The sequence below is a fragment of the Megalobrama amblycephala genome, linkage group LG2, assembly GCF_018812025.1.
Source record: "Megalobrama amblycephala isolate DHTTF-2021 linkage group LG2, ASM1881202v1, whole genome shotgun sequence".
In the NCBI taxonomy this organism is placed as follows: domain Eukaryota; kingdom Metazoa; phylum Chordata; class Actinopteri; order Cypriniformes; family Xenocyprididae; genus Megalobrama; species Megalobrama amblycephala.
Window position 1 is genome coordinate 1,106,360 of NC_063045.1, and position 24,882 is coordinate 1,131,241.

General features: G+C 37.2%; 2 protein-coding genes and 1 long non-coding RNA gene across 3 annotated transcripts in view; all 3 read left to right on the forward strand.

Annotated features, from left to right (window-relative positions):
* Positions 1-26: 26 nt before the first annotated feature.
* On the forward strand, positions 27-23,746 carry LOC125263009 (zinc finger protein 208-like). Its single transcript, XM_048181843.1, has 5 exons — positions 27-3,357; positions 4,957-5,097; positions 6,372-6,587; positions 14,008-15,368; positions 23,578-23,746. Exons 1-5 carry the CDS (start codon positions 171-173, stop codon positions 23,659-23,661), a joined length of 4,989 nt encoding a protein of 1,662 aa, XP_048037800.1. The 5' UTR covers positions 27-170; the 3' UTR covers positions 23,662-23,746.
* On the forward strand, positions 6,066-6,868 carry LOC125263120. Its single transcript, XR_007183688.1, has 2 exons — positions 6,066-6,269; positions 6,372-6,868. It is a non-coding gene; the product is annotated as an uncharacterized LOC125263120 (long non-coding RNA).
* LOC125263094 (zinc finger protein 91-like) overlaps positions 23,666-24,882 on the forward strand; it is a 31,250-nt gene continuing 30,033 nt past the window's right edge. Inside the window, exon 1 of the mRNA XM_048181964.1 lies at positions 23,666-23,779. The gene's annotated coding sequence lies outside the window, so the exon portion shown is untranslated. The remainder of the gene's footprint in view (positions 23,780-24,882) is intronic.

Sequence of the window (24,882 nt, forward strand, 5' to 3'; positions counted from 1 at the left end):
AAAGGATCCATACTGGAGAGAAACCTTACAAGTGTTCACACTGCAATAAGAGATTCAGTCGGTCAGGACATCTGAAAACACATGAGAGGATCCACACTGGAGAGAAACCTTACAAGTGTTCACACTGTGACAAGAGATTCAGTGATTCAGGAGTCCTGAAAACACACAAGATGATTCACACTGAAGAGAAACCTTACAAGTGTTCACACTGCGACAAGAGATTCAGTTGGTCAGGAGCCCTGAAACTACATGAGAGGATCCACACTGGAGAGAAACCTTACATGTGTTCACACTGCGACAAGAGATTTAGTTGGTCAGGACATCTGAAAACACACGAGAGGATCCACACTGGAGAGAAACCTTACAAGTGTTCACACTGTGACAAGAGGTTCAGACAGTCAGGATCCCTGAAAAAACACGAAAGGATCCACACTGGAGAGAAACCTTACAAGTGTTCACACTGCAACAAGAGATTCAGTCGGTCAGAACATGTGAAAAAACACGAGATGATTCACACTGGAGAGAAACCTTACAAGTGTTCACACTGTGACAAGAGATTCACTGATTCAGGAGTCCTGAAAATGCATGAGATGATTCACACTGGAGAGAAACCTTACAAGTGTTCACGCTGCGACAAGAGTTTCCATCAGTCAGGAGCCCTGAAAAAACATGAGATGATTCACACTGGAGAGAAACCTTACAAGTGTTCACACTGCGACAAGAGATTCAGTTGGTCAGGAGCCCTGAAACTACATGAGAGGATCCACACTGGAGAGAAACCTTACATGTGTTCACACTGCGACAAGAGATTTAGTTGGTCAGGACATCTGAAAACACACGAGAGGATCCACACTGGAGAGAAACCTTACAAGTGTTCACACTGTGACAAGAGGTTCAGACAGTCAGGATCCCTGAAAAAACACGAAAGGATCCACACTGGAGAGAAACCTTACAAGTGTTCACACTGCAACAAGAGATTCAGTCGGTCAGGACATCTGAAAACACATGAGAGGATCCACACTGGAGAGAAACCTTACAAGTGTTCACACTGTGACAAGAGATTCAGTGATTCAGGAGTCCTGAAAATACACAAGATGATTCACACTGAAGAGAAACCTTACAAGTGTTTACACTGCGACAAGAGATTCAGTCAGTCAGGAGACCTGAAAAAACATGAGATGATTCACACTGGAGAGAAACCTTTCAAGTGTTCACACTGCGACAAGAGATTCATTTGGTCAGGAGCCCTGAAAAAACATGAGAGGATCCACACTGGAGAGAAACCTTACATGTGTTCACACTGCGACAAGAGATTTAGTTTGTCAGGACATCTGAAAACACACAAGATGATCCACACTGGAGAGAAACCTTACAAGTGTTCACACTGTGACAAGAGGTTCAGACAGTCAGGATCCCTGAAAAAACACGAAAGGATCCACACTGGAGAGAAACCTTACAAGTGTTCACACTGCAATAAGAGATTCAGTCAGTCAGGACATCTGAAAACACATGAGAGGATCCACACTGGAGAGAAACCTTACAAGTGTTCACACTGTGACAAGAGATTCAGTGATTCAGGAGTCCTGAAAATACACAAGATGATTCACACTGAAGAGAAACCTTACAAGTGTTCACACTGCGACAAGAGATTCAGTCAGTCAGGAGCCCTGAAAAAACACGAGATGATTCACACTGGAGAGAAACCTTACAAGTGTTTACACTGCGACAAGAGATTCAATCAGTCAGGAGCCCTGAAACTACATGAGAGGATCCACACTGGAGAGAAACCTTACATGTGTTTACACTGCGACAAGAGATTCAGTTGGTCAGGACATCTGAAAACACATGAGAGGATTCACACTGGAGAGAAACCTTACAAGTGTTCACATTGTGATAAGAGGTTCAGACAGTCAGGATCCCTGAAAAAACACGAGACGATCCACACTGGAGAGAAACCTTACAAGTGTTCACACTGTGACAAGAGGTTCAGACAGTCAGGATCCCTGAAAAAACACGAGAGGATCCACACTGGAGAGAAACCGTACATGTGTTCACACTGCGAAAAGAGATTCATTCATTCAGGAGACCTGAAAAAACATGAAATGATTCACACTGGAGAGAAACCATATATGTGTTCACACTGCGACAAGAGATTTAGTGAGTCAGGATATCTGAAATCACACGAGAGAATCCACACTGGAGAAAAACCTTACAAGTGTTCACACTGTGACAAGAGGTTCAGACAGTCAGGATCCCTGAAAAAACACAAGAGGATCCATGCTGAAGAGAAACCTTACAAGTGTTCACACTGCGACAAGACATTCATTCATTCAGGATCCCTGAAACTACATGAGAGGATCCACACTGGAGAGAAACCTTACATGTGTTCACACTGCAACAAGAGATTCAGTTGGTCAGGACATCTGAAAAAACATGAGAGGATTCACACTGGAGAGAAACCTTACAAGTGTTCACACTGTGACAAGAGGTTCAGACAGTCAGGATCCCTGAAAAAACACGAGAGGATCCACACTGGAGAGAAACCTTACAAGTGTTCACACTGTGACAAGAGGTTCAGACAGTCAGGAGCCCTGAAAACACACGAGAGGATCCACACTGGAGAGAAACCTTACATGTGTTCACACTGTGACAAGAGATTCATTCATTCAGGAGACCTGAAAAAACACGAGAGGATCCACACTGGAGAAAAACCATACAAGTGTTCACACTGTGACAAGAGATTCAGTCGGTCAGGAGCCCTGAAAACACATGAGAGGATCCACACTGGAGAGAAACCTTACAAGTGTTCACACTGTGACAAGAGATTCAGTGATTCGGGAGTCCTGAATACACATGAGAGGATTCACACTGGAGAAAAACCATACAAGTGTTCACACTGTGACAAGAGATTCAGTCGGTCAGGAGCCCTGAAAACACATGAGAGGATCCACACTGAAGAGAAACCTTACAAGTGTTCACACTGTGACAAGAGATTCAGTGATTCAGGAGTCCTGAATACACATGAGAGGATTCACACTGGAGAAAAACCATACAAGTGTTCACACTGTGACAAGAGATTCAGTCGGTCAGGAGCCCTGAAAACACATGAGAGGATCCACACTGAAGAGAAACCTTACAAGTGTTCACACTGTGACAAGAGATTCAGTGATTCAGGAGTCCTGAATACACATGAGAGGATTCACACTGGAGAAAAACCGTATCACTGCACTGCATGTGGAAGAGTTTCACTCATTCTTCTAATCTACACAGTCATGCAAAAACTCACATTAAGTAGCTTTTCTTTAGTTTCAGCAATTTCAACTGTGAAGCTGCATCTCTTCCCTATTAGTCTGTCCTAATTAGCCACAACGAGCGACAGGACAAAGAAGCATCGTTTAAAAGACCAGCAGTTTCAATGTATTCGGATCAACTCAAAGATGAAGTCCCTCCCCAAAGAACAATATCTCTTACGTATCATTTTGCTTAATAATAGGGGTGTAACCGTACACGTATTTGTACCGAACCGTTTCGTACAGGACTTCCGTAAGATGCACATGTGTACCGAATGCATTACATTGCAAAAAGTGAACAAGGTCTCCTGTTTAAGATCGATTTAAGATCAAAGCTCTGCGTTTTTTTTTTTTATCATCATCTTTTTAAGTATCATCTTTCATATTCTGTCCATTTTATCATGAAATTCAAACAGAAAATGCCGTTTTGACGCTATTTAATGTGGCGTGACAGATCACTGTATAGATGCCTCAAGTTCAAGCGGCAGCACGGAGCGTGAGTAAACGTGATCATCTCTTCCTCGTTAATAGGCTACTACTAGTTACAGAAATGAACATGAATGAACATCTAAAAGGGACAGTGTGTTGAAAGATACAGTACAACTTACTGAAATGTATAAAATCTCTGCTAAAATCACTGCTTTATGTGCAGCTTACATGTTTGAGTGTTGATTATTATATCTAAAAATAAATAGCAATTGAATTTGGGCTAGTAGTTTGGGCTTTGTTGTTAACCTTTAATATTATACTGATGTTGAAGTAAGGTCTCCCTACATAGTTCACAGCATTAGTAGACATAATTAGTTTTATCCTTAAGGAACATTTAGTTATAATTAAATTTATTTAAAGATAAAGACAGAATTTGTTCAGTAAGCCACTGTTAAACACCTGCTGTACCGAACTCATACCAAACCGTGACTTCAAAACTGAGGTATGTACCGAACCATCAGTTTTTTGTACCGTTACAACCCTATTTAATAATAAATTAATAAATTTAATAATCAAATAATCAATTTAGTTTGAGTTTAATTTTTTTTTTGTAGTACAGTGATGCACTGATTGCAATTTTCTTTCCGATTTCCGATTTTTAAAAAAAAAAAATGTAATGTGACCTGCAAAGACCAATCTTTGCCGATTCCGAACTACAACTGACACCATATACAAACAAAAATCTACTTTTCTTCAACACAAATGTTTATTTTCATAAAAGAAAAGACAAAAAGTCAGTAATAAAATAAAGACAAATAAACAAATGGCAAATAACAGCACAAATAAAATCAATAGAATAAAGAGAGCTGTGAAACTTCTTTCAACAGCTTTAAATATGGATATTTTTCTTATACAAGCCCATTTCTTTGCTTCAGAAGGCCTTTATTAACCCCCCAGAGCTGTGTGGATATCTTTTATGATGGATGATTGCACTTTTTTGGGCTTCAAAATCTCAAAATATTTATTGCCATTATAAAGCTTGAAAGAGCCAGGACATTATTATATATATCTCCGATTTTGTTTGGCTGGGGGCCAATGTGGTGCCGGCAGTTCAGTGGGCCAGGGCGGCGTTGGTAACTCAGAGGGCCATGACAGATTGACCTCCGTGGCCTTGACCCAAGGCTCGGCCACAATGACCACGGACATATAGGACACATGGAATGAACTCTGCACTCAGGTTGGGGGCTGGAGTCCTCTCTGGACTCTGGATTGGGACAGGAGCCCTCTCTGGATGATAGTCTGGGGCTAGAGCCTTCACTGGACTATAGTCAGGGGCTGGAGCCTTCACTGGACGACAGTCAGAGGCTGGAGCCTACATGTGTGTAGCCCACACACATAACATGGCTGTGGCCATAATGATCAGTGCTTCATTGTCCTGAGCTGACTGGAATGGCAGGAATGGGCTCTGGGATTTCTCTCACAGAAACAGGCTCAGGCAATTCTATCATGGGAACAGGCTCAGGAAATTCTCTGACAGGAACAGACTGAGGCGTGGCAACCATGACGGGATGAGACTCTGGAATGGCGGGCATGACGGGACGAGACTCTGGAATGGCGACCATGACAACTGGTTCACAGACTTTCTACTCACACTCCACGATGGTGAAGGGGGATCCATTGTGGACGAACATCCACTCCAAATTGTCCTGGAAGCTCCCTCAAGGGAGCTCAACCCCCTAAAGGTTCAAACATTCACTGATGCTCCAGAAGGAAACAATGTAGATTAAGAGCCGAGGGCTGAAAACCTTTGACGAAGATGTCCAAATTTTTCTTATTTTGTATAAATATATATATTTTTATTTAGTATTGCCCTTTGGAAGCAACAAAAGATATTTGCATGTTTCCCAGAAGACAAATTAAGTACAATTTTCCTTGATCTTCAATTTCAAAAAGTTTTCACCCCCTGGCTCTTTATGCATCGTGTTTCCTTCTGGAGCATCAGTGAATGTTTGAACCTTGTTTAATAGTTGTGTTTGAGTCCCTCAGTTGTCTTCAGTGTGAAAAGATGGATCTCAAAATCATACAGTCACTGCTGGAAAGGTTTAAAATATGCCAAAAAATCCCTGAAAACTGTAGAAGCTGTGCAACCTGGAGGATATTTCTGAAGAACATTAGGCAGTTTAACTGTTCAGGACAAACAAGCGACTCAAGAACAACCATCACAAAACATAAAAACAGTCGTGGATCATCCAGGTAACCACACACAGTGTTAAGAATCAAGGGTTCACAAACTTTTCAACGGGGCCATTTTAATAAATTCAACTATTTATTCTTACTCAGGACAGTACTAAATAAAAAATAACATGCATTTTTTATGATCTCTCTTGTTAAAATTATTCACATATTCAGAGCTTCTGCAAGTGGTTCACATACTTTTTCTTGCAGCTGTATATACACACAAAATTGGTACCAAGAACCGTTAAATTAATGGCATTGGTAACAACTACTGGAATTTTGGAACTGTGACAACACTATACAGTGTGTATGTATGTATGTATATATACATATATTTCTCATTATGTAAATTATATATTTCTCTCTGATTTTTTTTTAAATTAATTTAAAATGAAACTTTTTTTACTTTGATTACAGACATGATGAAGAAAAATGAGGAGAGTGAAGAGGAGGAAAAATGTATCAAAATTGATGAAAAAACTTGCTCACAGACTGAAAGTATTTCTATACTGAAAAGAAGAGACAAGAAATGTTTCACCTGCCATCAGTGTGGAAAGAGTTTCACATTGATAAAGAGCCTCAAGATTCACATGATGATCCACACTGGAGAGAAACCATATCACTGCACTGCATGTAGGAAGAGTTTCACTGAAACATCTTCTCTATGCATGCATACAAAAAACAATGTTTTTTATGCAAAAAGAGACCGTTTCAAAACCATTTAACTTGATATTCTATAGTCTTTCACTTTTCTTTTGCCTCTGTCTCAACTTTTTTTGAATGTGTTGCAGCCATCAAAATCAAAATTTGTTTATATTTGCAAAATACACTTAAGTTGCTCAGTGAAAACTTTGAAAATCTTCTCTTTGTACTTTTGAACTTTTTTTAAATAAAGGTTAAAGAGAGTTAGCAAATCACAGATTGTTGATTTTATTACAATTTTAAAATTTAAATGTAATTTGTAAACTCAGTTATAAATTATATAACAAGTTTTGATTCAGTATTAAGTGATTCCTATTGCAACACAATGTAGTCAAAAACTAGCAATTTTCTGCCACATATTTTGCTATTCTAACTGCACTTATTTCTGTCAATTGTAGCGGTGGGTGGTAATAGACGAGAAATGTACAGTTTTACACCATCATACTGATCATGTTTCTTTATTCATTCAACAATCCTGAAGCCTGAACCTCTCCCTCAAAAAAACATTTGCGTTCCCCCAAGAAACTTTGGGAGAACGTAAAAGCATTAAAATGTGATTTTTCCTCCCATCATAATGTCCCTTTATTAGAGGCTCTATAGATTTGTGCCTCTAAGGAATAATTAAAAAAAAAATCTAGTGAGTCAATGTACCCCTTTCATGGAAAATTCCAGCGACATAATGAATCTTGAGTCTTGAGTCTATTGAGGTAAACAGTTCACGCTATATCATGCAATTGTAAAATACTGTTTACATGGTTTGTTTAAGCAACATTTTAGGGGGTTGTTTCTGTTTTTTTATCATGTTCAGCGTTAGTCATGTGTCTGCTAACTGAAATACTTTCCTATTTCTGTTCACATACAAAATGGTAACCAAGATGTTAGTAAACTTTGTTATTAATGTAGTTATTAGGAAATTGAACTATGATTAGATTCATGTTTGATAAAGATGTGTGTCATTAGTGTCTGTCTTTACATTACTGCTATTTTTTCTGTATCATTTGAGAATTAATAGTAATAATACAGCACTTTTATAGGCTTTTAGCATATATTCTGACTGTTTCTATCAGCAGATACTTAGAATAAAGTGAGATGATCTGCTGCTGATCCAATGTCTTGTTTAATGAGTATTGATAGTCTATGGATCATCACTATTATCAGCTTTATTTCATGTCATTAGATCCTGTTTTCATCTCATTCATTATGATGATGTCTTCAGATCTGTAAATTGCCACATTAAGCTCATTTTGTTGACAATGACACGATCAGACATTGTGAAGATATACAAGATATAAAGTATCATAACAGCATTTATTTAAATAATCTGTGATGAACCATGTTTCATATAAAACATGATAAAACAAAACAAGTTTAATTAAACTTAATTGGTGCATTTGTTTTTTTGCAAATCTGCAAATTTATTCTTCCAAGTTTTATTCTTTCCTCTTTCATATGTCATATGTAAATATTGCTATATATTGTATATTTTGTGTACATTATACATTATATTATGAGCCCATTTGGTAGTGAAATACAGTGCAATATTTACATATGAATTGACAGTTTATTTTAATTAAACTCTTATTAAACTGTCATTAAACTCTTTCAATTATAAATTACATAAGTGACAAGTAACATTGAAGTGCTACCTACTGCAACACAATATAGTCAAAAAATAGCAATGCTCTGCCCTATATTTTGCTATAAAAAGTTAGGCCATTCTGGTTTTTCCTCTTCTTCAGCATGTCAGCACGCGCCAGTATTCAGTTTCGCTTCTTGTGCGGAAGATAGGCTACAGTTTGCTTTTCTGACAATTTTCAAATGGAGGAAAAGACACTAGAGGGCACTTTAGCGTCTGTGTGTATGATGCAAAACACTGGTAATTAAATTTAGCATTTTTACATATTAAAAAACAAGTTATCATTTATATTATTTTTCACAAAATAATAATCTTGCATAAAGAAAAATAGCCTGTATCTGCTAATTCTATTCGTTAGTGTTAAAATAAAAAACAAAGAAACCGCATTTTCCATATTTCATTTCACACGGACCTCAAACTGAGCCTGTTTCTCAATATGCGTTCTTCAGCGATCTTGCGTCCTTGTGTTCTTGCTCTACGTCATCATCAACCATCGAAGTTCAGTTCCAATACTCAAGAACGCAAGAACAGAGGACGCATGAAGTACCCGGATGTGTTCCTTTAGTATCTTTAACTCTGGTGTCCAAGCACTTTTTTAAGACAATGATCATGTGCGTTTAGCGCCATCCCCCGATTATAAGATTAATTAATTAAAGAATCCCTGCTTTCTTGTTTATTTAATTCTGACATAATATTCGACCACAGATGTTTTCCGTGACTTTCGTGACTAAAATTAGGAATCGGCAATTAGCAACATTGATATGCTACTCATCAAGTCATCTCTAAATTGGACTAAAGTCTCCCTATATGTGTGTTGTTTTAATGAGGGGATTTTAAGTCTTTGCGTCGGGGAAAAATAAATTAAGTGTGTAAGGACTGCCAACTTGGCTTATTTATGACCCTGTTTTGATGTACAGTAAATGGAGTCGAGGAGTCGACTAAAAAAAACCTGGAATCGAACACCCCTAGAGTGAAGTTGTTGTTGTTGAACTTGTTCTTCATTGTTTTCAAATCAAATAAAAGAGATCTGTCTAATTTGTTTCCACTTTTACTAATGTGTTGTATTTGCTGCACCAAGTATTAAACTTTAGTTGTCCATTTTTATTGTCTGCTCCTATATTTTGCATCAAAAATTTGGTGGATCCAAAATGGTCAATATTCATATTCATGCATTTTATTCATATTTATGTTAATCATTTATGGCTTATGATTTATCAATTTTACTTTTGATTTCATATATTTATGTACTCCTACTTTATATATTAATTCTCATCATATTTTCAAGTATTTACTTGTTATTGTACCCTAATGGTTATTCTTCGGGTGCCTTTAAGAGTATGTATGCTTGTTATATTTAATTGTTCTTCAAGTGTTCCAATGAAAAAAAAATATGTCTGTTTCTATTTCAGCTGACATGTAATAATGTAAGATTTGCAAAATCCCCTTAAGGGAAAAGCCCTATTTCTATTTTCATCTATTTTAACATCTTACTACTCTATGACATAATGGGTAAGTTCATCTGACCTTTTCTGATTAATGAAAACAAGGTTTGAGTAAATTTCCCTATTCTCATGGTATAAAATGGGCTGAGTCCTTGATAGGGGGGCTTTTTTCTCCTTTGCTTTTTCTTTTGCTCTCCTTTGCTCTTCTATCTGCAAATGTCTTACTTCTGGATTTTACAATACTCTAAATTTTATTATTAACTATTAATTACTTATTTCTGATTGATATTTTACCTTTTGGCTTTATTAAATATTTTCATTATCGATTAAAGTTTGCATGTGAGGCCAAATTTAATTGAAATGAATAAAAACATTTCTTCAACATCATCGACTACCTTTTTTTTTTTTTTGCATCAAAAATAAATAATTTAATAATTTTAGTTACATCCAAAAGTCATGAAATACGATTGCTTTTGTGGCTTTCTGGTTTTACATTTCTTAATATATTTCACCCCACAAATGACTGAGATGGAATGAGGTGGCTGTCTCACCCTTATTTTTGTTCAATATGTTGTTTTATAGATATTTTGCCGTTTTATTTCGAGTTTTTGATAGTCTTGTCGCGGAGATGACGTCACCATTCGCGCGCTTCCTGACTCTTCTGAGGTAAACAGTTTGTTGTGATTAACGGTTTATACGGTTGTTTAAGCAACATTTTAAGACGTCGTTTCTGAATGGTTTTCATCGCGTATCTGTTAACTAAAACACGCTTCTCTTCACATACAAAACGGTATGATGTTAGTGAGCTATTTTGTTGTTATGAATGTAGTTATTAGGGAATCGAATTATATTCGATTGATATAATTCATATTGACAAATTACAAAGTCATTAGTTTCTGTCTTCATTATTACTGCTATTTTTCTGTATCATTTGTGAAATAATAGTAATATTAGAGCACTTTTATAGGCTTTCAGCATATATTCTGACTCAAACAATCTGTTTCTAGCAGCAAATACTTAATATAAAGTGAGATGATCTGCTGCTGATCCTGAATGTCTTGTTTAATGAGTATTGATAGTCTATGGATCATCACTATTATCAGAGCAGCTGAAAAGCCTCTATAGATCCTGTTTTCACCTCATTCAGAGCAGCTATTGAGACATATACAATCTTTATTTAACAGTTATATCTAATACACCGATTGAGTGCCTGACCACAAATACGACCATGTCAAATTTCTCAAAAAATGGTCGCATATGCAACCATTTTGGTCACAGTCTGATGCACTGCATTAATTTACTTGAAAGTTACTTCACTAGATAGATATGTGACCATAAATATTTAAAATGTGTGAATTAGTATAAAAACATAAACTCAGTAGGTGATTTCTTCTTGATTTTGTCAGATCTGCTCCTCCTCCTTCAGTGAAGCTCCTCCCACTGCAATTCACCAATAAATGCTGGAATATTCCCATCAGCCTACAAGTGAAGACGAGCATCAAACCATCAGGAAGAGCTGAAATCTGTAAAGACAGAGTTTATTGAAGGACAGTGAGAAGATGAGAGATCCAGAACACTGCAGAATGAAACACACTGAAGAACAAAGAGGTTGGTGTTTATTCCTGATCCTACATTCATGAGGCTGAAGAACAATAAGATTATAAAGCAGTTCATCAGATTTAGGGCCAGATTTTCTCACATCTTGCATCAGCACAAACCCTCTGTTTGGTGTTATAAAACTACTGTCAGGATTTTTTTTTAAAATTGAGTTATTTTTCCGACTGACCTTATTGCATGCATTTGTAGGAGTTTGCCTTTCAGATGCAAAATTTATGGGAGGAGAGTATTTAGATGAATCACGCAACACAATTTACTTAAGTTTGCTCTAGTCAATTTTAGGGCTGTACGATATTGAAAAAAAAAAAAAGCTATAGGCGATAGATACCTTGTTAAATAATGTGATATTTGATATGCGATACGATATTCCTTTAAGTGTGTAAAGTAAATTAAATTTAAAAATATTTAAAAACTGATCAATTATATAACCAATAAGTATGTTTAACATTCTTTCTGGGAAAATAAATCGTCACTACAACTTCTGAAAGTGACCAGAAGTGTTTTAGCATTACAAATATGACAATGCAATTTTAACATCATTGTAAACGAACAACAACAAAAAAAGCCAATATTTAAATACCAAAAACTATTTGCTTGACCATCTTAACATCAAGAACAACCAGGTAAACAAAAACACCTGAAACTAGGGGTGGAAGATTAGTTATTTTTGTCATTTTAATTTATCTTTGTTATTAAAAAAATTAGAACAACAAACAGTAGGACAAATTCTTAGTGGAAATGGCATTCAAGTAAGAAACAATAAAGAAACTGAATGAATCTAAAATACTGCATAGTCTTCACATGAATTAAATATACATTGATTCATAAAAAAGCTACAAAAGTTATTCAGTCAAGAGCAGTGAGTGAATTTCTCTTTATATTTTGTTGTTTGACAGACAGCAGCAGGTTTACTGTATGAGGCTGCTGTTTCTTTAAGACCTAATGCACGGCCTCGGATTATGCTGAAACGCATCTGATTTCTTTCTGATAACGTGCACTTACGACATAACCGACTGTGTTTACATGAATACTCACCAAGACAGACATAACTGTGTGTATTTGACCGTTTGAGTGCAATAAGGCGCGGAAGAGAACTGAAGGGATTGCACACTCTCAGAGAGGCGGCTTGTGCCCGCTCTTCGGGTGTGTGTGTAGACACAAGAAATCGCAAAACCGCAAGTTGTGTTTATTGCGGTTAATTACTCTTTAATGTCTAACAAGTCACATAAGTAACAGTCACATGCCCAGTCTATTCACTCCTATATGCATTGAATTAAAACTCAGACTATCTCAACATTTTGTAGTAGCCTATTTAAATTATTCATATATCGCATGCTGTTGTGATATGCATATCGCGACATGTACATTTGCGATATTTCAATAATTTCGATATATATTGTGCAGCCCTAGTCAATTTACTGATATTTGCACCATTATTTAATGCACAAAAAAAGCATGTCTTAAACCAGGTGCTAATTTGCGCTGCTCTTGGTAGATTGTGTTGGTCATTATAGAAAATGGTCTGGCTGAATCGGTGTTGTTTGTTTTTTAACTTTCCACTCGCATTGGCGCTTTTATGGGATTATAGCGCACTCACATGTTCCAAGGGGTAAAATCCGCTGTTTGGCGTGGTCCCCCCCTGGTAAAATATGCATTCCAGGGGCTAAATATCACTTCATTTCAACCTGCGGACATGAAAAACAACTCGTGGTGACAGTGTTAAAGTAGCCCAATTCCTTGGGAAAAATGCTACTGTAAAAGGATGCTGTGAATTCTTTGTACGCCCATGATTCATCAGCGCAACAGTTACAGAAAGAGCACGTCCAGAGTTAAGCCTTCATGACTAGCACAGTCAAGTTTACTTGTGCACTTGCACCCTTTTGTGTAATTGTAAGCTGTAATATAATGTTTATTTTGTGTACATGTATCTGACTGATCTAAAATAGGATGGTTGAGTTAATTAACAATGCAGGAAAGTGCCCTGTTTATCGTTGCTCATCTTTAGCTTCAATGTGGAAGGTCACTAAAATAAGGCCATAAAACCCATACTGAATATTTGTTTAATAGACGTTTGAGAACTGGATCTTGTAGCCTACAATTTTTTTCTTCAAAATGATGTGAAAATCATCACGCCGACTCATTCACATTAAACAATATATTGATTTAACGTTTGTAAGATATGATTTGTGTCAAATTATATATTTTATATATTTTATTTACAACACAACACCATCCAAATATACATAATGAAGACAGTTCCTGTTCAACATACCTGACATTTCCCAGGTGTTTGTTTTTTCTTTTACCATGCACTGAAGAATTAACTGCCCTGACTTCAGTAGTCAGTGATGTAGTTTATTTTGCAGTGTTTATGTAGAATATCAGTCCAGTGTATTTGAACAGCTTGCTTATGTTGGAACAACACTCTCAAAAAAAGCAAATGAGCAACTAGGGCTTTATGATTTGGGGTAAAAAAAAATTAAAAAAAATGTTTTAATTGGCTTTATCAATTATTGGCTTTCAAATATAAATGGTTATCGGTTTCGACCAAAACTTTCATATCGGTGCATCCCTATTTATGACCTTTCACCTTACATTTCTCTCCGATTTTTTTTATAACTTATTTAAAATTTAACTTTTGTTACTTTGATTACAGACATGGTACTGAATTACGAGAACAGTGAAGAAGAGAAACATGTCAAACCTGAAGAAAAAACTTGCTCACAGACTGAAAGTACTTCTTTACTGAAAAGAAGAGGCAAAAAATGTTTCACTTGCTATCAGTGTGGAAAGAGTTTCACATGCAAAAAGAGTCTAAAGATTCACATGAGGATTCACACTGGAGAGAAACCATTCACTTGTGATCAGTGTGGGAAGAGCTTTAGACAACAAGGGCACCTTAAGGAACACATAAAAATCCACACTGGAGAGAAACCGTTCACATGTGAACAGTGTCAGAGGAGTTTTACACACAAAAAGAGTTTAATGGTTCACATGAGGATCCACACTGGTGAGAAACCATTCACATGTGATCAGTGTGGGAAGAGCTTTAGACAACAATGGCACCTTAAGGAACACATGAACGTCCACACTGGAGCGAAACCGTTCATATGTGATCAGTGTGGGAAGAGTTTCACACAAAAAAAGAGTTTCAAGGATCACATGAGCATCCACACTGGAGAGAAACCATTCACATGTGATCAGTGTGGGAAGAGATTTGCACATCAAGGACACTTTAAGGAGCACATGAAAATCCACACTGGAGAGAGACTGTTCACATGTGATCAATGTGGAAAAACATTTTTGAGGGCTTCAGCCCTGAAGATCCACCTGATTGTTCATTCAAAGGAGAAACCATATTCATGTTCTCTGTGTGGAAAGAGTTTTTCACAGGTTAAAAATTTAAAACTTCATCAGAAAACGCATACTGGTGAAAAAGCATATGTGTGCTTTGAGTGTGGGAAGTCTTTTAAAACAACTGTAGAGTTGAAAGTGCACCAGAGAATTCACACTGGAGAGAAACCATACAAATGTTCACACTGCGACAAGAGATTCAATTGGTCAGGAGCCCTGAAAACACACGAGAGGATTCACACTGGAGAGAAACCTTACAAGTGTTCACACTGCGACAAGACATTCAGTTGGTCAGGACGTCTGAAAACACATGAGAGGATCCACACTGGAGAGAAACCATACAAATGTTCACACTGCGACAAGAGATTTAGTGAGTCACGACAACTGAAAAGACACGAGAGGATTCACACTGGAGAGAAACCTTACAAGTGTTCATACTGCGACAAGAGATTTAGTTGGTCAGTACATCTGAAAACCCATGAGATGATCCACACTGGAGAGAAACCTTACAAGTGTTCACACTGCGACAAGAGATTCAGTCGGTCAGCATATCTGAAAACACATGAGATGATCCACACTGGAGAGAAACCGTATCACTGCACGGCGTGTGGGAAGAGTTTCATTCATTCATCTTCTCTACGCAGACATACAAAAACAATCACAGTAAGTAGATCATTCTTAGATCCAGCAATTTCAAGTGTCAGGCCACATCCTTACTTGACAAAAAACAATAATACCGCCAAGAAATAAAATCTCTTTAAAATGACGGAACGTTTACACACCAACGGTGTGACTGATAGGGCTTTAAAGGGTTAGTTGAAAATTCTGTCATTAAAGTCTATGTAAAGCAATATTAAATATGTGTTATGAATTTGTCACACCACAGAAAAATGTGTTAACCATTCAGCCAAATTTGAATAATAAAAAACACCAAGTAAATAAGTTATCAAAATCTTGAAAAAATAAGCAGTATTCTCTGCTCTCAAACGCTAGTGGTGCTGTTGGTGTTAAAACCACGCCTACTCGCGGGAAACACACAAGGCAACTTACACTGACTCATTGGTGGGCAAGTACTGTCGACAATGGCACCGGATGTCTGCGGGACAGGAGGATGAAGGCCAAGGTGGGAGATAGATGGTTCAGCCCCATTCACCAGTAACAGCAGATTATCAGCAAATCCCAGTTGTCGCCGATGAAAGTTTCCAGTGTAAAATGTTAATTGCAGAGAAATGTACTTGAGCTAAAGTAAAAGTACACACATTTAAATCTACTCTTAAGAGTACAAATTTCCCCAAAAATTACTGGGGACAATAAATTGATTCATCTCGATTCGTGGATCGATTCTGAGATTTTCTAAATGCATCACAATTCTTTCTTGAATCAATTCTGAGCTTAGTTTTTAACAGCAGATGGCGCTCTAGACTATTTTTTAACCGCATACTCAAACGCTCATTAAGAAGAGCGCTCCTGTGTGCGGCTATGTACTTGCACCTCAGAACACCCACTGCAAACACCTTTGTCAAGTCAAGTCACCTTTATTTATATAACACTTTTTACAATGTAGATTGTGTCAAAGCAGCTTTACATTGATAACTGGTATATAATTTTGGCTGCACAGCAGCTCTTAAAGAATAGTGTCAATGCAGGCAGATCAAAGCACTGTTGAATATCAAATGTCAAGTCAAATGTCAAGTGTCCCCAACTAAGCAAGCCAAAGGCGACAGCGGCAAGGAAACCCAAACTCCAACAGGTGACATCAGGTGGCAAACAAGTGGCAAATAGGTGTTAAAATGGAGAAAAAAACCTTGGGAGAAACCAGGCTTAAAATTGTAATTCACTTCAAACTTTTCGAACTTTATGAATGATTAAGTGGTGTGTGTATATTTGGTATATTTATTGTTCTATATTTCTTTGCCTATATATTAATGAGAGAAACAAAATTGTAGGAATTAAAATGTTATTCTTGATTTTGTCAGATCTGCTCCTCCTCCTTCAGTGAAGCTCCTCCCACTGCAATTCACCAATAAATGCTGGAATATTCCCATCAGCTTACAAGTGAAGATGAGCATCAAACCATCAAGAAGAGCTAAAATCTGCAAAGACAGAGTTTATTGAAGGACAGTGAGAAGATGAGAGATCCAGAACACTGCAGAATGAAACACACTGAAGAACAAAGAGGTTGGTGTTTATTCATGATCCTACATTAATGAGACTGAAGAACAATAAGGTTATAAAGCAGTTTATCAGATTTAGGGCCATATTTACTTACGTCTTGCGCCTACGCAAACCCTCTTTTGATATTGTTTTTGCGTTATTGGTTAATTGCTTTTGTAGGAGTTTCCCTTTTATATGTAAAATTTATGGGAGGAGAGTATTTAAATGAATCACACAACACGATTTACTAAAGTTTGCACTAGTCAATTTACTGTTATTTGTTCCATTATTTACCACCCAAAAAAAGCACATCTTAAACCAGATGCTATTTTGCTAATTTGGTAGATAGCATTGGTCATTATGGAAATGATGTGGCTTCTCTCTCCTTATTGTGCTCAATCAGTAAATCAGTAAGTCAAAAAGTCAGTAAATCAATTTACCCTGTTTAGTAAATCTGACACTTAGTGTTTGTAGTAGGAAAAAAACATCAAGAGTTGTTTAAAAAGAAAAAACGTAGGGGTGTAACAATTCAAATTACTCACGGTTCGGTTTGTATCACGGTTTTAGAGTCAAGGTTTTAGTACGGTTCGGTGTGTGCTATGTTCAGGGAAAAAGGATGACTGTCAAATAAAATAAAGAAAATACAAACAAATAATCAAACTACAAGCAACAGCGCAAACAAATGCATTATAGCCAAGATACAAATAAAAATATAGCTGCGAGCAGCGATGGCGGGCCCAAGCCCGGTGGCACCGCCACCCTGGTGGCTTCAGGGCAACTGTGCACAGCGGGCAATAGGCATTTAAAACGGTTAAACATCAAAGGACTATGTCAAATTCACTCCACATTTACTGCACTACAAGGTGCCGCTATAGAGCCCCTCCTCCCTGCTCATTTTCAAAGGTTTACATGTGCCAAGTTTTAACATTATTCTGATGAATTTTGAAGCAAATCAGGTAAAAATAAGAGGGTGATCTCAATGTATGCTGAAAGTGACACATTTTCTGCTTCCAGTTGGTGGCGCTATGACTTTGAATCACAATAGTCACATCCATGTGATCAGCCTTGTACAACGAAGACTAAGCCGAAGTTTCATCAAAATCAATTAATGTATGCAGAAGTTATAATACTTTGTTTCCCTTTTCTTGCCATAAATTCGTTGCCTCGCCACGGCCAAACCGTTTGAGATATCCAAAATCCGTTTGCAATTAAACAACTTCAATGTGTTAGCAACAAGTTAAAAAAAGCTTGGTGTAAATTGGATAAACCCTGTAGGAGTAGTAGTATAAAATGCATAGCCTGTTTTTTCAAAAAATTAACATTCAAACAAAAATAGCCGACTTCCTGTTGGTCGGAGCTAATGAATGTAAATTAGAAAATTGTCCTGCTTGATGAGAACAATATGTGTACCGAGTTTGGTGACTGTAGGAAAAACTAACCCCCCCACTTTTGTCAGAAGGTGGCGCTACTGAGCCCCTCCACCACGCTCATTTCTATGGCTTTGTCCATGTCTACTGGTTGACAATATTGATGTGTGTGTCGAGTTTCATGCAATTTGAAGCATGTTAAGAGCCTCAAAAACACTCAAGAATATTATTACAGTTTGACCTGTTGCCATGGCAACAATATTTCAAATATCAAAAATCCTGTCATAGGTCTACATCTGCTGTGTATTGACATTACACTGATGAAGTTTGAAGCAAATCAGGTAAAAATAAGAGGGTGATCTCAAAGCATTTCAAAAAGTGATACACTTCCTGCTGCCAGTTGGTGGCGCTATAACTTTGACTCACAATAGTCACATCCATGTGATCAGACTACTACAACCAACACACTCGTGAAGTTTCGTAAAGATCAATATATGTATGCAGACGTTATAACACTTTTCCTGTTTCCTTTTTCTCGCCATAAATTCGTTGCCTCGCCACGGCCAAACCGTTCGAGATATCAAAAATCCCCTGGCAATTTTTAATCATCAGTGTCTTGACTTCATGCTGACCGAGTTTGGTGGCGATCGGATTAATCGTCTAGGAGGAGTATATCAAATTCCAGAGCATGCGTTTTTCAAACAACCCTTAATAGCTGACTTCCTGTTGGTGTGGCGTTTAACTTAGAGCACGAAAGTTGTTCGGCCCGATGAGGTCTATATGTGTACCGAGTTTCATACTAATACGTGCAAGCGTGTTTAATATATGGACCAAATTTTCAGACTTTTTTCAAGGGGGCGCTGTCGAGCCCCCCTGCCACGCCCGGGTACCAGCCTCTGCGGCGTCCTAATGGCCACGGATTCCAATGTGTGTGCCAATTTTCAAGAGTTTTTGAGCATGTTAAGGCCCCCAAAAAGCCCCGGAAGACGGGAAAAAAAAAATAATAATCCTTAGAAGAACAAGAGGGCCCTGCGCAAATTTTCGCTTGGGCCCTAATAAACAGTACTTTTCAGGTTTTCGGGTAGGTCTTATATTAGTTTTCAAGGACAAGAAATTGATTAAAGTAATCAAATATAAAATAACATTGCTTTTTTGACTATATAAATTAAAGATTATTTCTTATTAAAGTTACCAAAGCTAATCAGTCAAGAGCAGTGAGTGATTTCTTTGAGAGATAAAACAGTGGGGAATAATTAGCATAGCTGCTGTTTAAAACAAAGATAATAATGTGCATTTGATCTGATATAACTGGTTGTGAGATTATGTGAATGCTTAGCAAAAGAAATGCGTCTTTAATCTAGATTTAAACTGGGAGAGTGTCTCAGAACCCCAAACATTATCAGGAAGGCTGTTCCAGAGTTTAGGAGACAAATGTGAAAACGCTCTCCCTCCTTTAGTGGACTTAGATCCTAGGTACAACCAGAAATCCAGAGTTTTGTGATCTTAAAGAGCGTGAAGGATTGTAGGGCGATAGAAGATTGGTTAAGTACACAGGAGCTAAACCATTTAGAGCCTTATAGGTCAGTAGAAATAATTTATAATTGATACGGAACTTAATAGCAAACCAGTGTAGAGATGATAAAATTGGTGTTATATGATCATATTTTCTTGACCTGGTAAGAACTCTAGCAGCTGCATTTTGGACTAGTTGTAGCTTATTGAGGAAGCAACCAGCTAGTAATGCATTACAGTAATCTAGTCGAGACGTCATGAATGCATGAACTAACTTTTCTACATCAGAAACAGATAACATGTTCTGTAGCTTAGCTATGTTATCACAATTCGAAGATCTGACATCTTTCATGTCATCTCAGATGTACCTCTGGTGTGTGAGGTCTGAATGCACTCATTGACGTATACGTGCGAGAGATCACTTCCGTTATCAGAGTGCGTTTTCATATCTCACACACCGGATGCTCAAGGCAGTTGGACATAGTGGTGTATTAGAGGTAAAAAATTATATTCTGTTCGGTTTCTTGCTTAAACTGATCGTTTCTTAGGACATCAATGTGTCGTCTCGAGCCACAGGGTTTAATTTGGATTTGTCTCTGCATCTTATAGATGAAGTTCCCATTGACACGCATTATACGACTGACAGACGGCAACGGTTGGAGTTAAAAATCATCATTTGTGTTCTACTGAAGAAACAAAGTCACCTACATCTTGGATGCCCTGGGGGTAAGCAGATAAACATCAAATTTTCATTTTTGGGTGAACTAGCCCTTTAAGCGAGTTATGAAGAAAGGACCCTAGACCTGGTTCTCTCTCCTTGCACTGTCTTCACTCCACTTTTAACCCTCTGAGCTCCTCCATGAGACTGAGGCCACTGGTGACGCTCATTAGCAATCTTTACACCGGCCTCGCTCCGTTCTCAAGGCTCTCTGCCCCACCCTGCTTGCCACACTGTGCATCCCTATTAATAACATTTCACCTCACATTTCTCTCTGATTTTTTTTTAAATGATTTATCTAAAATTTAACTTTTTTTACTTTCATTTCAGACGTGATGCTGGAGAAAAAGGAGAGTGAAGAGGATAATCATTCTGTCAAAATTGGCGATAAAACTCACAAACTGAAAGAGCCCATCACAGGCATCAGACGCGCGTCTCCACGCAGCAGATCATTTGTGTGTGTGACGGGGGGATTCCCGCCACTGTTTTGACTACTTTACACATTTTATAAACTCTTTATAAGTTCTCGGCTGGCCAAAATACCATCATATGCAGGCTACACACACACAACGAGTGCGTTTATCTCAGCACACAGCATTGTTTTTGATGTTCGGTAAGTTCCGTCTCAAAAAAAGCAATACGTCATAAAATATGACCAATCAAGTTATGAATGTATCTCTATGCCTTTAGGTTCTGTGATAAAATTGCCAATCTGAACGCTAATCGGACCAGGACTAAATGTTTTTTTTTTCTTTTTTGGTCTGGACCAAATGAACCAAACACCCTTACTTTGCTAATATAATCAATTTGCTATATTATGAGTTTCATTTGTTCATTTTTCATTGGTTTGTATACATTTTTATGAAGAAAAATACAAGTTTTTTTTTTACACACTGTTCTTGTTCAAGAAGCTGAAGAGGCTGATTTATTTTTAACTTGTTTTTCACTGTTGTTTTCTAATCAAATAGTCATTCATCCTTTTAAAGTGTATTTAGAAAATGCAGATGTACGATATACTGTCATGGAGCTTTGCAACTGTCCTTCACTTTTATTCCCTTCTCTTTAGTCAATAAAGAGAGATGTCTCATTCGTTTCTTTTACTTTTTTGTATTGTCTGCTCCATAGGCGTAATTTGCAGGTGGGACGTGTACCCACAACTTTTTGCCAGGGTTGATATTGTCCCCATCACTTTTTGAGACATCTCGTGGCACGGATGTATACTAATACAAAAGAAACATCTCTGGTTGATTGGCAATTCGTTCGTTTGTGTTAAATAATAGGCAATCTGGCACTGGAATGTGTTGTTTTTAAAATCATGTTGAGTGCTCATTGCCGCTGTTATCAGTGGCGCAACTGTTCTCTTTGCGCTCGTGCACAATGCGCAGTCTTCACATGGACGAGTGCTCTTTGGCTTTATTGAGAAAAAATAAAATAAATAACACAAGGGTGGATTAGAACCCAGAACCTCTGGCACGCTGAACAAAAATTCTACCCCTCATCCATATGGTAAAAATAAAGTAAATACGTAAATCTGCATTTGATATTAGGGTGTCGTGATATCACAATACCCTAATATCAAATGCAGATTTATGTATTTACTGAACAATATTAATACTTTCGAGACTAACAATATATTGTATTATAGTAGATGTAAGGACGAAACTATCATATTAAACATGAGGTCTATGTCAATAAATTTTGTGCATTATTGTAATGATAGACACACATTCTTGGTACACACATATTTCTGTCCCGCCCACTTTTTAAAACAAAGTTATGCCACTGGTCTGCTCCTTCTTGCATCAAGAATAAATATTTTCATAATTTTAATTACATCTAAAAGTCATGAAATATGATTACTTTGTTTTTTTTAGGGCTTTCCATGTTTTAAATTTCTTGATAAAGCTTTTAAATGCCCAAATTTCACCCCACACATGACTGATGTGGATTGAAATGGCAGTCTGTCCACATCAGTAACTGTTTTACACATATTTTTACTTATGTTGACATTTCGTCGTTTTAAGTGTATAGTAGGCTATTTGGCGCGTTTCTACAGTTGATTTCGTCTCGCGTCGATGACGTCACCACTCACGCTCGCTCCATTCAGTGAGTCTTCTGAGGTAAACAGTTCACTCTATATAGCGTTACTGTAATATACAGTTTACACGGTTTGTTTAACATTTTACGGGGTCATTTCTGAATGGGTTTCATCGTGTTTGGCTATTTTCGCGTGTCTGCTAACTAAAACATTTGCCTTTTTCTCTTCACATACAAAACGGTAAGATTTTAGCTAACTACTTTGTTGTTATGAATGTAGTTATTAGGGAGTCGAACTATATAGATTCATATGGACGATTTACAATGGTTGTCTTTATATATTACTGTTACATATTTTCTGTGTCACTTGAGAATAGTAATATTAGAGCACTTTTACAGGCTTTCATCATATATTCTGACTCAAACAATCTGTTTCTATCAGCAAACACTTAAAATAATGTGAGATGATCTGCTTCTGATCCTGAATGTCTTGTTTAATGAGTATTGATAGTCTATGGATCATCACTATTATCAGAGCAGCTGAAAAGCCTCTTTATTTCATGTCAATAAGTCCTGTTTTCACCTCATTCATTATGCTCATGTATTCTGTAAATTGTCACATTGAGCTCATTTTATTAGTGTCGGCAGACTTTAGCAATTGACACAACCAGCTATTATGATATCTAGAAGATACAGCATTTCATTAATCTGTTATGAACCATGTTTTATATAGGCTAAACATAAACAAATTAAACTCAATCAGTGCATTATTTTTTTCTTACAAATCTGTAAATGTATTTTTCTGTGTTTTATTCGTTATTGTTTACAAATATGTATTATTTATATTTGGTATCTTTTAATTTTTGTACTCTTATTTTTTTCCATATAATTCTTTCCCTGTATATTAATGCGAGGCAATATAAATGTAGGAATAAAGTGTGGATTAAATTCTTAGAAATAAAAAAGATAGAATTTTTGAATTTTAAGACACTTTTCCATTAATTTACTTAAAAGAAAGATAAATAATTAAAATGTGTGAATTAGTATGAAAACAAATTCAGTGATTTCTTCTTGATTTTGTCAGATCTGCTCCTCCTCCTTCAGTGAAGCTCCTTCCCACTGCAATTCACCAATAAATGCTGGAATATTCCCATCAGTCTACAAGTGAAGATGAGCATCAAACCATCAGGAAGAGCTGAAATCTGCAAAGACAGAGTTTATTGAAGGACAGTGAGAAGATGAGAGATCCAGAACACTGCAGAATGAACACACTGAAGAACAAAGAGGTTGGTGTTTATTACTGATTCTTCATTTATGAGGCTGAAGAACATTTAGGTTATAAAGCAGTTCATCAGATTTAGGACTAGATTTAGTGTTAAAAAACTACTGTCAGGATTGACTAAAGACGCACAGTGAAAAATTTGCACTGAAAGTGGTATTTTTGCGGCTGACCGTATTTGTAGGAGTTTCCATTTCAGATGCAAAATTTATGAGAGGAGAGTATTTAAATGAATTATGCAACATGATTTACTAAAGTTTGAATGACGCATCTGTTTATTATTTACTTACGGGTCTTGTGGGGCTTCACGTACAAAACGCCCTCAAGTTTAGTCAAAGCCCAAAACAACTATACTTGTATTCTACACTGTGAGACCTTTCAAATGACATATAACACTGCAGTGCCTATCAAAATTTATCCAAGTAACAGTGGTGAACCGGCGAGGGGTAACTTATGCCTTTGCATTTAAATGGTTTTGTGCATTCTTGTGATGTAAATAAACAGAATCAGTAGGTGCAACTGAATTGGTACATGGGCTCACTTTTTATGTGAAATGGTAAAAACCGGGGTTCAATTCAGCCTGATTGATGTGCACTCTTGACACATTAATAAGTTACTTTTACTGTAACATTTTGTATTGTAAAACATTGGTCAAATATTGATCCTGGAATCTTAATTTATTAAGTAAAGACCAAACGTTTGCATCTGTCATGTTCATTTTGTGATCTAGCTAGTTTTCAGTCAGCTGGTAACACAGTGACATCGCGTGACACAGTTCTATGGAGGCGTGTTAAGAGGAGGTTTTAGAGAAGTTCTGCGAGACTACTGGCCCGACAGTGGAAATGCAACTTGATTTTGGCCTGGGTGCTTGAGGTCCTTGGCTATTGGCCCAGCACGGCATGATGGTAGACCTGGCTCACACTGGCCCTACATTAAAAAAAACTGCTATATTGATGCACATGCCATGTGGTCTGATCCAACAGACGAGCTACTGTAACTCAAATTGCTCAAGAAGTTAATGCTGGTTCTGATAGAAGGTGTCAGAATAGTGCAGTTTGTTGCCGCAGACAAGTCAGGGTGCCCATGCTGACCCCTGTCCACTGCTGAAAG

Excerpts from the sequence above, each read along its gene's own strand:
- LOC125263009 (XM_048181843.1), top strand. The coding sequence starts at position 171 with ATGATTCACACTGAAGAGAAACCTTACAAGTGTTCACACTGCGACAAG. Across the intron at positions 3,358-4,956 it reads CTTCCCTATTAGTCTGTCCT|GTTGGGGGCTGGAGTCCTCT; the intron begins AATTAGCCACAA and ends CTCTGCACTCAG. Across the intron at positions 5,098-6,371 it reads TCAGAGGCTGGAGCCTACAT|ACATGATGAAGAAAAATGAG; the intron begins GTGTGTAGCCCA and ends CTTTGATTACAG.